General features: G+C 43.2%; 1 protein-coding gene across 2 annotated transcripts in view; it reads right to left on the reverse strand.

Annotated features, from left to right (window-relative positions):
* UTP6 (UTP6 small subunit processome component) overlaps nucleotides 1–13,773 on the reverse strand; it is a 37,761-nt gene that overhangs the window by 10,152 nt on the left and 13,836 nt on the right. Inside the window, exons 8-16 of one of the 2 annotated variants that reach the window (XM_012449278.2) lie at nucleotides 12,972–13,049; nucleotides 11,674–11,755; nucleotides 9,162–9,243; nucleotides 7,922–8,103; nucleotides 6,311–6,390; nucleotides 5,850–5,927; nucleotides 4,380–4,559; nucleotides 1,576–1,656; nucleotides 1,271–1,380 (exon numbers count right to left, since the gene is read on the reverse strand). In XM_012449278.2, the coding sequence (XP_012304701.1) occupies nucleotides 1,271–1,380; nucleotides 1,576–1,656; nucleotides 4,380–4,559; nucleotides 5,850–5,927; nucleotides 6,311–6,390; nucleotides 7,922–8,103; nucleotides 9,162–9,243; nucleotides 11,674–11,755; nucleotides 12,972–13,049 (953 nt within the window). The remainder of the gene's footprint in view (nucleotides 1–1,270; nucleotides 1,381–1,575; nucleotides 1,657–4,379; nucleotides 4,560–5,849; nucleotides 5,928–6,310; nucleotides 6,391–7,921; nucleotides 8,104–9,161; nucleotides 9,244–11,673; nucleotides 11,756–12,971; nucleotides 13,050–13,773) is intronic. The other variant, XM_012449279.2, reaches the window with a different exon arrangement.

Genomic DNA, 13,773 nt, shown 5'->3' on the forward strand with positions numbered 1-13,773 from the left:
CTTTGGGAGGCCGAGGCGGGTGGATCATGAAGTCAAAAGATCGAGACCGGGGCCGGGTGCGGTGGCTCACGCTTGTAATTCCAGCACTTTGGGAGGCCGAGGCGGGCGGATCACAAGGTCAAGAGATCGAGACCATCCTCACCATGATGAAACCCCATCTCTACTAAAAACACAAAAATTAGCCGGGTGTGGTGGCACACGCCTGTAGTCCCAGCTATTCGGGAGACTGAGGCGGAAGAATCGCTTGAACCCAGGAGGCGGAAGTTGCAGTGAGCCGAGATTGCGCCACTGCACTCCAGCCTGGCGACAGAGCAAGACTCTGTCTCAAAAAAATCAAAAAGATCGAGACCATCCTGGTCAACATGGTGAAACCCCGTCTGTACTAAAAATACAAAAAATTAGCTGGGCATGGTGGCGCGTGCCTGTATGTAATCCCAGCTACTCAGGAGGCTGAGGCAGGAGAATTGCCTGAACCCAGGAGGCGGAGGTTGCGGTGAGCCGAGATCACGCCATTGCACTCCAGCCTGGGTAACAAGAGCGAAACTCCGTTTCAAAAAACAAACAAAAAAAATTAGCCTGACATGGTGGTGCATCCCTGTAATCCCAGCTACTCAGGAGGCCGAGGCAGTAGAATCTCCTAAGCCCAGGAGGCAGAGGTTGCAGTGAACTGAGATTGTACTATTGCACTCCAGCCTGGGCAATAAAAGCGAAACTCCATCTCAAAAAGAGAAATACAATTGTACTACTATCTCAACTACATAAAAACACATTTTTAAAACTATATGTTAACATATAAGTTTATGTTATATGATAATATATAATTGATGGTATAATAAATTATCATTGTTATGTTTTCCCCCACCACAATGAACCACTTTTATTGTTCAAAAAAATAAAAAGAAGGCCAGGCATGGTGGCTCACACTTATAATCTTAGCACTTTGGGAGGCTGAGGCAGGAGGACTGCTAAAACCCAGGAGTTTGAGACTAGAGTGAACAACACTGTGAAACTCACCATCTACAAAGAAAAAAAAATTCTAAGTTAGCTGGACATGGTGGTACATGCCTGTAGTCCCAGACACTTGGGAGGCTGAGGTGGGAGGATTGCTTGAGCCCAGGTCAAGGCCAGACTTTATCTTTAAAAAAAAAAAAAGAAAGAAAAAGTGTATATGGGATTACTCCCTCAGATAATATTTGTGATACAAATAATCTGGGTATGAAGGGCTGAGTATGGGGAGAAAAGACTAGTAACTGTGAACATCTGTGAGTACCTTTTAAACACAGCTCTGGCCTTTTTGTAGCCACCACTTCGATAAGCCCAATCCAGATATTTATCCTTCAGGGTTACTGAGTCGGCACCAATGACAGCTAACAGAGCTTTCTACGATTTAAAAGAAAAAAGAAACAAGCTACATGAGAAAACTTACAGATATCAAAACAGATTTTCCCAGAACCACCTGAGGCCACTCCATAGTGCTTTAGGCGCACCTGCTGATGAAACAACACTAGAGCTGGCCAACCAGGGAACCCATCTGCCATTCCCCACACCACAAGACTTAGAACACGGAGCCTATACCTTAAAGACTGCTTCAGTGTCTTCTTGGCTTTTGGCACCTTCACTCCACTCTGCCCAAGAAATCCACAGTGACAGACAAACCTACTCCCAGTTTAAAAAATATCAGTTAGAAAATAGCATATAACAAAACATTGCATATACCCTAAAAATATGTAAATTATTATGTATCAATTTTTTAAATGTTATAAAATGACAGCTTAGTCCTATTCTCTGAAAACTAAATAAAAAGGTAGGTTCCTCCTAAGATAATCAACATGTAAAATATGGATTTATTCCCAAACTGTCCTCATTGTAACAGAATTCTCATTGCCCAGCAAGAGTAGCACATGAGAACACAGCCAGCCTTCTGACCAAGTCACTAAGAGAACACTCTTCTGTGAATTTTAGTTCTTTTTGTTTGTTTGAGACAGAGTCTTGCTCTGTCGCTCACGCTGGAGTGCAGTGGCATGATCTTGGCTCACTGCAACCTTCGATTCCCAGGTTCAAGCAATTCTCCTGCCTCAGCCTCCTGAGTAGCTGGGACTACAGGCACATGCCATCACACATGGCTAATTTTTGTATTTTTAGTAGAGACCTCGTGATCCACCAACCTCGGCCTCCCAAAGTGCTACAATTACAGGGGTGAGCCACTGCGCCCAGCCATTTTAGTTCCTTTCTACTGGGAAATATTTCCTGTAGTTATCATCATCAATCATCTTTTAGTTAAGTAAGCAATTAACAGCCTATACAATTAGACCCACAGCTACCGGGGTCATGTCTCTGCTGTCTAAGACCCATAACACAAGAACTAATTAATCTAAGCTGAACTATCTGATCTTCACTCATGTCCCAGAGGTATCTACAAATGAGCAGCAAAGGCGAGGCAGGTGGCACATGCCTGTAATCCCAGCACTTTGAAGGTGGAGGCAGGTGGATCGCTTGAGGCCAGGAATTCAATACCAGCCTGACCAACATGGCAAATCTCCATCTCTGCTAAAAATGCAAAAAATGGGCCAGGCGTGGTGGCTCAGGCCTGTAATCCCAGCACTTTGGGAGGCCGAAGCAGGTGGATCATGAGGTCAGGAGTTCGATACCAGCCTGACCAACATGGTGAAACCCTGTCTCTACTAAAAAAAATACAAAAAAAAAAAAGGAGCCAGGCGTGGTGGCACGTGCCTGTAATCCCAGCTACTTGGGAGGCTGAGACAGGAGAATTGCTTGAACCCAGGAGGCAGAGGTTGTGGTACGCCGAGATAATGCCATTGCACTCCAGCCTAGGCAATAAAAGCGAAACTCCATCTCAAAAAAAAAAAAATGCAAAAAATAAGCTAAGTATGTTGGCACACACCTATAATCCCAGCTATTCAGTAGGCTGAAGCATGAGAATTGCTTGAACCCAGGAGGCAGAGGTTCCAGTGAGCTGAGATTGTGCCACTGCACTCCAGCCTGGGTGAAAGAGCAAGACTTTTTAAAAAAAAAAAAAAAAAAAAAAAAAAAAAAAACGGCCGGGCATGGTGGCTCACGCCTGAAATCCCAGCACTTTGGGAGGCTGAGGTGAGCAGATCACCTCAGGTCAGGAGTTTGAGAACAGCCTGGCCAACAAGATAAAACCCCATCTCTACTAAAAACACAAAAATTAACTGGGTGTGGTGATGGCTGCCTATAATCCCAGCTACTTGGGAGGCTGAGGCAAGGAGAATCACTTGAACCCAGGAGGTGGAGGTTGCAGTGAGCCGACATTGCGCCACTGCACTCCAGCCTAGGCAACAGAGTAATTCTTCATCTAAAAATAAAAACAACAGCATTACCACCAAATGAGCAGTAGTTTTTTTTTTTCCTACCAACTTCTGGAATACATTTTTTCCTACTAATATAAAAAATTCACTGCAAAGTTAATCTGGCCATACATGGTGGCTCACACCTGTAATCTCAGCACTTTGGGAGGCCAAGGCGGGCAGATCACTTGAGTCCAGGAGTTCCAGACCAGCCTGGCCAACATGGAGAAATCCTGTCTCTACTAAAAATACAAAAATTAGGCTGGGCACCATGGCTCATGCCTGTAATCCCAGCTACTCAGGAGGCTAAGGTGCAAGAATTGCTTGAACTCCAGAGGTAGAGGCTGCAATGACCCAAGATCGTGCCACTGCACTCCAGCCTGGGCCACAGAGTCAAAAAAAAAAAAAAAAAAAAACAAAGTTTTTTTTTTTGTTTTTTTTTTTTAAAGACAAGGTTTCACCATGTTGGTCAGGCTGGTCTTGAACTCCCAACCTCAGGTGATCTGCCCGCCTTGGCCTCCAAAGTGCTTGGATTACAGGCGTAAGCCACTACACCTGGCCTACAAACAAGAGGATTTGAACCTTTAAGTTACAAATATGTTTGTGTTTAAAAGTTGGGCTTGGCTGGGCATGGTGGCTCACGCCTGTAATCCTAGCACTTTGGGAAGCTGAGGTGGGTGGATCACCTGAGGTGAGGAGTTCAAGACCAGCCCGGCCATCACGGTGAAACCCCATCTTTAAAAAAAAAAAAAAGAAAAAGAAAATAAAAAAATTGGGCTTATATTCAGCAAGTGACATATTCTACGGGTATTTCTAACTTTATAAGATATCTAAATAGAATAGGAAGTTTTATATAATTTGGTCAACTTCCAAATAAGATATTAAATAGAAGCAAATTCTTCTACTCTTGACCTATGAACCATCACCATTTAATTACAAATGCCACTCTAGAGTTGGCTTTCAATAGACAAGCACATTCCAAATGAGCTTTGACTAAAGTCTTAAAAGGTTTCCCATATATAATGAATACAAAAGACCCTACTCACAGACCTGGGGTTTCAGGTGCACAAAGGATTCTTCAAATTGCATGGCTATGTCAGGGCTCTTTGATTCAATTAGCACCTGCAGCTTCATCTGCCACATTGTCCCAGAGTCTCTAAACAATTCAGTTCCAGCTACTGCCACCTCCAGAGCTTCTCTCAGGAACTTATGACTCAGCAAGGACTTAATCTAGATAAGATGAAGGATCACTGGAAAATTAATTACTGAAACCTAAACAACCTATGTAAATGGAGACAATTAAAACCTCATTTGAAGCAAGAATTTCACCAACCTTTCCACTATAATTTAAAATAAAAAAGATATGAGCTATGTGATAATTCATAGGTATCAAAACAAATTTTCCATGGCTGTTAAACAGGTGCAAAGTGAACAATTTGGAATTCCTCCTCTTTTCACTGCTCCTATCCATGAAGGGTAACCAAAAACAGAGAAGAGGTAAAAACTAGAGAGCCTAAAGAATTTACGCTGTAAGTTAAGTTTTTAATAAAAGAGTTCACTATGCCAGAACACATGCTCACCAAAAAGAAGATGAAAAATCAGTAAATAGGCTGGGCATGGTGGCTCACACCTGTAATCCCAACACTTTGGGAGGTGAGATGGGCGGATCCTCTGAGGTCACGAGCTCGAGACCAGTTTGGCCAACATGGTGAAACCTCATTTCTACTAAAAGTACAAAAATTAGGCCGGGCGCAGTGGTTCACACCTGTAATCCCAGAATTTTGGGAGGCCAAGGCAAGTGGATCATCCAAGGTCAGGAGTTCAAGACCAGCTTGGCCAATATGGTAAAACCCCGTCTCTACTAAAAACAAAAAAATTAGCTGGGCGTGCTACTGCACGCCTGTAGACCCAGCTACTGGGGAGGCTAAAGCAGGAGAATCGTTTGAACCGAGGAGGCGGAGGTTGCAGTGAGCCCAGATCATGCCACTGCACTCTAACTTGGGCAACGAGAGCAAAACTCCATCTCACTTGAGGTCAGGAGTTAGAGACCAGCCTGACCAAGATGGTGAAACCCCATCTCTACCAAAAATATAAAAATTAGCCGGATGTGGTGGCATGCGCCTGTGATCCCAGCTACCTGGGAGGCTGAGGCAGGAGAATCACTTGAACCCAAGAGGCAGAGGTTGCAGTAAGCTGAAATTGCACCACTGCACTCCAGCCTGGGCGACTCCATCTCAAAAAATAAAAAAGAAATGAGTAGACAAAAAAAATAAACCCAAATCATGACTCTTGTTTTGAGTGTTTTTCACTATATAATATTCCTCCCTTTGCTAGTACAGATTTCATTTGTAGCATATGCCAAATACTAGCAAACAAATATAAACACACTTTACATATCAAACTCCCGAATGGCCTTTGTCATAAGACTATATATATTTAAAACATTTAAAAATATTTAAAACAAAACAACTGGAACAAGGTATTTGTAACTGGCAGATAATATACTTTCCATGTCCTTACCAACTGCTTGTATTGGAATTCTGGCAGAAGCTTGAGTTCATGTGCCTTCCTGAATGCAGTCATGGTTCTTTCCATCCTCTGAAAACAGAGAAATCCCTCAATTCATTACAAAGATCCCAGCAGGGGCCTCTGGCCTCTGACATGAACAAAAGCAGTTTTACGCATTTCTGAGAACTCAAAGAAGCTAACTTGCTCCTGCATGGTGGTTTCACTTATGAATAGATGCACTGGACAGCTGCACCAAAAGAGCCCAGTTACATGAGAGCCCCTCCTAACCTGGCAGCAAATCAAACTCAGACCTTTAGAATGACACATCGCCCACAAGGAGAGAGAGAGTGGCTAAGCAAAAAGTTCTCAGAAGCTATCCCAGACACCCAAAGAGCTGTGCTTCTGTTCTTCTTTCAGAAGACAGTCACTATCTAGTCAACCACTGTAACCATGTAACCATGTAACATCCTCACCTTCCCTCTGAGGAATCCACTATTTGTCTTCTTAGTAAATCGTTCCAAGCAAAAGATGATGTAACACTTCCACATGGCCTCTGGAAAACTCAGAAAGATTATGTTGATCAGATCACTTAGTTCAACATTCATCGCATCAAAGTATTAAAAGAGAAGGAAAAAAAACAATCATCATACTTCAAGGGGAAAAACTCTCGTCTGAAGAAGAGTTTAAATCAGCCTGATTTTAAAAAGTGTTACTCTGATTACAGCCAATCAAACACCTCAAATATTGGGGGAAAATAACTGGGTAACAGTTTAAATATAAAAATTGAAAGCCTTATCCAGGTAATATATACCCTCTGCCTTTATTCTACATTATTACAGAATAAAAGTTAAATCTCTATCAAAAGAGAACTAAGGGCCAGGCACAGTGGTTCACATCTGTAATGCCATCACTTTGGGAGGCTCAGGCAGGTGGTCCACCTGAGGTCAGGAGTTCAGAACCAGCCTGGCCACATAGTAAAACCTCATCTCTGCTAAAAATACAAAAATCAGTACGGCATGGTGGCATGCACTTGTAATCCCAGCTACTCAGGATGCTGAGGCAGGAAAATTGCTTAAACCCAGGAAGCAGAGGTTACAGCGACCCAAGATCATATCACTGCACTCCAGCCTGGGCAACAGAGCAAGACTCCACCTCAAAAAAAAAAAAAAAAGGTAATTAAGGATGTCTGTAATCCCAGCACTTGGGGAGGCCAAGGCATGAAGATCACTTGATTCCAGGAGTTCAAGACCAGCCAGGGCAAAATGGTGAAGCTCCATCTTTACAAAAAATATATTAAAATTGACCTGGCGTGGTGGCACTACTACTACGCACTACTACTACTACTACTAACTACTTAGGGAGCTGAGGCGGGAGGATCACTTGAACCCAGGAAGCAGAGGTTGCAGTGAGCCGCAATCACATCACTGCACTCCAGCCTGGGTGAAACAGCAGGACCCTGTCTCAAAATAATAATAATAATAATAATAATAATAATAATAAGATAATTAAGGAATAATAATTAAAGAATCTTAGGAATTATTTCCTAAGTATCATTTTCTCTAAATGAATGAATATAAATACCACTACTACGGAAGAAGGACATAAATGCTCCATTACCATCAGAGAAAGTCCAAGTTAGAAAACCAGGCATGGCCAGGCACAGTGGCTCACGTCTACAATCCCAGCACTTTGGAAGGCCAACATGTGTGAACCACCTGACATCAGGAATTCGAGACCAGCCTGGCCAACATGGTGAAACTCTGTCTCCACTAAAAATACAAAAGTTAGCTGGGCGTCATGGCACAAGCCTGTAATCCCAGCTATTTGGTAGGCTGAGGCAAGAGAATCGCTTGAACCCAGGAGGCGGAAGTTGCAGTGAGCCGATATCGCACCATTGCACTCCAGTCTGAGTGACAGGGTGAAACTCTGTCTCAAAAAAAAAAAGCAAGCCAGGAACAGGCACATCATAAACTATACTACAGAGAGATCCCCAATATTGATTTTGGCAATGAGAACAAAAGCTTAAGTTTCACACTCAGGGATACTATTCCTTCTATATCACACCATAGTTCGGTGAAGTTCACCTGTTGGCAGAGTCTTCACTGCCTCTTCATATACAGCACAGCACCTCTCCTCCTTCCGGCCAACCTCTACTGCTTTGGCTTGTTTCGTCGTAGGCTGCTCTTCTGTCTGTGACTCAATCTGTAATTCTCGCCTTGCCACATAATCCCAAGTGAGAGGATCATCAGTGTGTAGAGCCTGAAGGCTGAAAAATACAACTTACTGGTATCTATCCCAACAACAAGAAAGTAACTCAGAATATCAGAGAAACAGTTACCTATGCTTTTAAAAATCTACACAGGACATCCCTGTAACAACTGCAGTACCATAAAAACTATTTCCCAGGCCGGGCCCAGTGGCTCACACCTGTAATCCCAGCACTTTGGGAGGCCAAGGCGGGTGGATCACCTGAGGTCAGGAATGCAAGACCAGCCCGACCAATATGGTGAAACCAGATCTCTACTAAAAATACAAAAATAAGCCAGGCATGGTAGGGTGTGACTATAGTCTGAGCTACTAGAGAGGCTAAGACAGGAAAATCACTTGAATCCAGGAGGCAGAAGTTGTAGAGAGACAGGATCATGCCACTGCAGTCTCAACCTCACGAACTGAGGTGATGTTCCCACCTCAGCCTCCAGAGTAGCTAGGACCACAGGCATGCATCACCACACCTAGCTTATTTTTTGTAGAGACAGAGTTTTACTATGTTGCCCAGGCTGGTCTCAAACTCCTGAGCTGAAATGATCCACCTGCCTTGGCCTCCGAAAGTGCTGGGATTACAGGTGTGAGCTACCACACCTGGCCAGAAAAAAAAAATTTTTTAACATAATATGAAATTAGGTTTTTTTTGTGTTTTTTTTGAGATGGAGTTTCACTCTTGTTGCCAAGTCTAGAGTGCAATGGTGCGATCTTGGCTCACTGCTCCACTTCCCAGGTTCGAGTGAGTCTTCTGCCTCAGCCTCCCAAGCACCTGGGATTACAGGCATGTACCACCACACCCAGCTAATTTTGTATTTTTAGTAGAGATAGGGTTTCACCATGTTGGCCAGCCTGGTCTTGAACTCCAGGTCTCTGGTGATCCACCCACCTCCGCCTCCCAAAGTGCTGGGATTACTGGCGTGAGCCACCACACCTCGCTGATATTAGCTTTCATTCTAGGGATTTAGTGTGGTATCTTCTTTCTTTTCTACTAAATATCCAACATCAAACCCTTAATCTCAAGATGAGAAATGGAGTATTCACCTTTCTACTAACTTTACTTACTCATCATAAATTTCTTTTTGTAGATCTTTGGCAAAGTCAAATAGCTGTGCAATTGAAAGCAGTGACACGTGAAATTCTGCACCTAAATTTAAAAAGTAGGGGAGAGGAGGTTTATTGCCAATAAGACACTTAAGAATCACTTTACTTTAAAAGTAGCATTCTCTTCATGTACCGGAGTTAATCTTTTTGTTTTTTGTTTTTTTAAATGAGAAAGAGGACAAAATAGAAGAAGTCATCCCATAGTCCTCTCACACCATTGCCCCCCTACTCAAGCAAAACTATTGTTAATATTTTTGGAGTTTCATTAAAAAACAACTAATTTTCAGCCAGGTGTGGTGGCTCACACCTGTAATCTCAGCACTTTGGGAGGCTGAGGCAGGAGGATCACGAGGTCAAGAAATTGAGACCATCCTGGCCAACATGGTGAAACCTCATCTCTACTAAAAATACAAAAATTAGTTGGGCATGGTGGTGCACGCCTGTATTCCCAGCCTCAGGAGGCTGAGGCAGGAGAATCGTTTGAAACCGGGAGGCGGAGGTTGCAGTGAGCCAAAATCGTGCCACTGTACCTCAGCCTGGCAACAAAGCAAGACTCATATCTCAAAAAAAAAAAACAAAAAACAAAAAAACTTATTTTCAACTGCCCACATGATTTAACTACTCCATAAGAACTTACTGAGGACTGGGTGCAGCGGCTTATGCTTGTAATCCCAGTACTTTGGGAGACCAAGATGGGTAGATCACGAGGTCAGGAGTTGAAGACCAGCACGGCCAACACAATGAAACCCCATCTCCACTAAACATACAAAAATTAGCTGGGCATGGTGGGGGGTGCCTATAATCCCAGCTACCCAGGAGGCTGAGGCAGGAGAATCACCTGAATCTGAGAGGCAGAGGTTGCAGTGAACCAAGATTGAGCCACTGCACTCCAGCCTGGACGACAGAGTTAGACTCCGTCTAAAAAAAAGAACTTACTGGCAGTGGAAGGGTTAAAAAAAAAAAAAGAGCTTACTGGCCGGGTGCAGTGGCTCATGCCTCCCAGCACTTTGGGAGGCCAAGGTGGGCGGATCACGAGGTCAGTAGATCGAGACCATCCTGGCCAACATGGTGAAACCCCATCTCTATTTTTAAAAAAAAAAAAAAAGAGGTCCGGGCACGGTGGCTCACGCCTGTAATCCCAGCACTTTGGGAGGCCGAGGCAGGTGGATCACCAGGTCAAGAGATCGAGACCATCCTGGTCAACATGGTGAAACCCCGTCTCTACTAAAAATACAAAAAATTAGCTGCGCATGGTGGTGCGTGCCTATAATCCCAGCTACTCAGGAGGCTGAGGCAGGAGAATTGCCTGAACCCAGGAGGCGGAGGTTGCGGTGAGCTGAGATTGCGCCATTGCACTCCAGCCTGGGTAACAGGAGCGAAACTCCATCTCAAAAAAATAATAATAATAAAATAAATAAATAAATAAAAGAACTTACTGAGGCTGGGTGCAATGGCTAATGCCAGTAATGCCAGCACTTTAGGAGGCCAAGGCAGGAGGATCACTTGAGATCAGGAGTTCAAAACTAGCCTGGGCAACATGGTGAAACCTCATCTCTACTAAAAGTACAAAAACTAGCCAGGCATAGAGGTCCATGCCCAGCTACTCAGGAGGCTAAGGTGGAAGAATCACCTGAGCCCATGCAGTTGAGGCTACAGTGAGCAATGATTGCACCACGTGGGTAACAGAGTGAGACCCTGTCTCAAAAAAAAAAATAAATAAATGGAAGGATAAATGACTACATACTAAGTAGAGTGTATACTGCTCGTTGATGGGTGCACCAAAATCTCAGAAATCACCACTAAACCTGTTCCCCAAAAACCTACTGAAATTTTTTTTTTGAGACAGTCTTGCTCTGTTGCCCAGGCACAATCTCAAGTCACCGCAACCTCCAACCTCCCTGGTTCAAGCGATTCTCCTGCCTCAGCCTCCCAAGTAGCTGGGATTACAGATGCCCACCACCACACCCAGCTAATTTTTGTATTTTTAATTGAGACGGGTTTCACCATGTTGGCCAGGCTGGTCTCAAACTCCTGGGTCATCCACCCACCTCTCAGCCTCCCAAAGTGCTGGGATGACAGGAGTGAGCCACCAAGCCCAAACCAAACCTATTGAAATGTAAGGGGGAAAAAAATGGGAGTACCAGTTTCTTGGGAGGCTGAGGCAGGAGAATCACCTGAACTTGGGGGGCAGAGGTTGCAGTGAGCCGAGATCGTGCCACTGCACTCCAGCCTGGGCGAAAGAGTGAGACTCTATCTCAAAAAAAATGGTAGTAGAATATAAATTTAAAAAAGAAATAACTGAAATATTCAATTATAGCCTAGGAAAATAAGTATTTTCTGAAAAAAAAAGGACACTATTTCTACAGAGTTTTATATACATTCTAATGCAAAATTTCAAAATTAGCTAAAGATCTTCTTCATTAGGAAAAGAATGTTTCTTTCTTACCAAAAATAATGTTCAAAAGATACCTACCTTTAATTATGCTTACAGAATTTTTGTAAATGATCCGTGCCAACTCGCCCTTAAGGATTTCTTCAGAATAATCAGGATTCTCCTAAACAGTGTTATATCAAATGTAACTTAACAGGAGTACAAGGAGGAAAAGCACTAAGATGAAAATTAACAATCCTAGACATATGACTACTGGTAAAGCATGTCTCTCTCTGGGCCAGTTCCCTCACTTGTAAAGTATGCAGCTTGAATAAGATCACTGATCTTCCAACTGTGTTCTCTCAGGCTCCTGGAGTGGTGGCAAGATCACACAACTTAAGGCCTCACTATCCATTTGAACCAAAACAGGTCAGATTTTGCAGTCTTATTCACGCTTCTGTGTAACATTTTATTTGAATAAAAAAGTTCTAAGCTGGAAACCACAATAACAGACAATAGCAAAGCTTCCTCTCAGCTCTAACATTCTAAATCTTTTATTTTATTTTTATTCAATCTTACAAAAATATCTAAATCCTTTTTTTTAAAAATTATTCTGTCACATACAAAATTATATAAAAAGGGAAAGAAAGAAGGCCAGGAAACCAAACATTTCACAACCTTTCTCCAGCTCCTTCAATTCATTAATGTATCACTTAATGAGATGATCATACAGTGTTACAGAATAGCATCTGGTTATTCTGTAAGTAATTTTGAGGACCACATTAATTAGCCCAAATATCTATTTTTAAAGCATAAAACTTCATTTTCCTAACTAAGTCCATTTAAAATTAACACTAGATTCATCTGGAAGTTTTGAAATGTAGCAACATTAAAGTTTGAACCCGAGAGGCAGAAGTTGCAGTGAGCTGAGATTGTGCCACTGCACTCCAGCCTGGGCGACAGAGTGAAACTTGTCTCAAAAAAAAAGAGAAGAAAAAAAAAGAAAAATACAGACCGGGGCACGGTGGCTCACGCCTGTAATCCCAACACTTTGGAAGGCTGAGGCAGGCAGATTACGAGGTCAGGAGATCCAGACCATCCTGACCAACATGGTGAAACCCCATCTCTATTAAAAATATAAAATTAGCTGGGTGTGGTGGCTCATGCCTGTAATCCCAGCTACTTTGGAGGCTGAGGAAGGAGAATCACTTGAACCAGGGAGTCAGAGGTTGCAGTGAACCGAGATCACGTCACTGCACTCCAGCCTGGAGATACAGTAAGACTCTTGTCTCAAAAAAAAAAAAAGAAAAAGTATATTCCAAACATTTTCTCTTACTCCTAAGCAGACTCAAAATGCTATACATTGTTGGCAAGTGAGAATAAAATAATTAGGACCTTACCATGTCCATGCTGGCTTTTTCAAATTCTTCCTTTTCCTTCCTCAGTTTTTCAGCATGCATCAGCTCCATCCTAAAGTACTACAGAAGGGAAATAAACTGAAAATCTTTGGAGATGCTTTTTTTAAACTCTGTTGAAGTAGAGTCTCCCTCAGTCACCCAGGCTGGAGTGCAGTGGTGATCACAGCTCATTTCGGCCACAAATTCCTGGGCTCAAGTGATCCCCTTGCCCTCAGCCTCCTGAGTAGCTAGGATTAGAGTTGCATGCCATTAAACTCAGATAATTTATTTTTATTTTTATTTTTTATAGAGAAAGCAGCATGCTATGTTGCTTAGCTTGGTCTCAAACAACTGACCTCAAGTGATCCACCTGCCTCAGCCTCTGAATGTGCTGGGATTAAAGGCATGAGTCACTGCTCCCAACCTTAATTTTCATTTAAGAATTCAATAGCAGGGCGGGGTTGAGGGGGTGGGAAAAAAAATTAAAGAATTAAATAGGAGGCCAGGCTCAGTGGCTGATGTCTGTAATCCCAACACCTTGGGCCGGTATTGCCTTTTTTTAGTTAATAAAGAATATATGGGCCGGGCACAGTGGCTCAAGCCTGTAATCCCAGCACTTTGCGGGGGCCGAGGCGGGTGGATCACGAGGTCAAGAGATCGAGACCATCCTGGTCAACATGGTGAAACCCCGTCTCTACTAAAATACAAAAAATTAGCTGGGCGTGGTGGCGCGTGCCTGTAATCCCAGCTACTCGGGAGGCTGAGGCAGGAGAATTCCTGAACCCAGGAGGCGGAGGTTGCCGTG

This window comes from Aotus nancymaae, unplaced genomic scaffold (assembly GCF_030222135.1).
Source record: "Aotus nancymaae isolate 86718 unplaced genomic scaffold, 86718_ANA_hifiasm-v0.15.2.pri h1tg000072l, whole genome shotgun sequence".
Lineage (NCBI taxonomy): Eukaryota > Metazoa > Chordata > Mammalia > Primates > Aotidae > Aotus > Aotus nancymaae.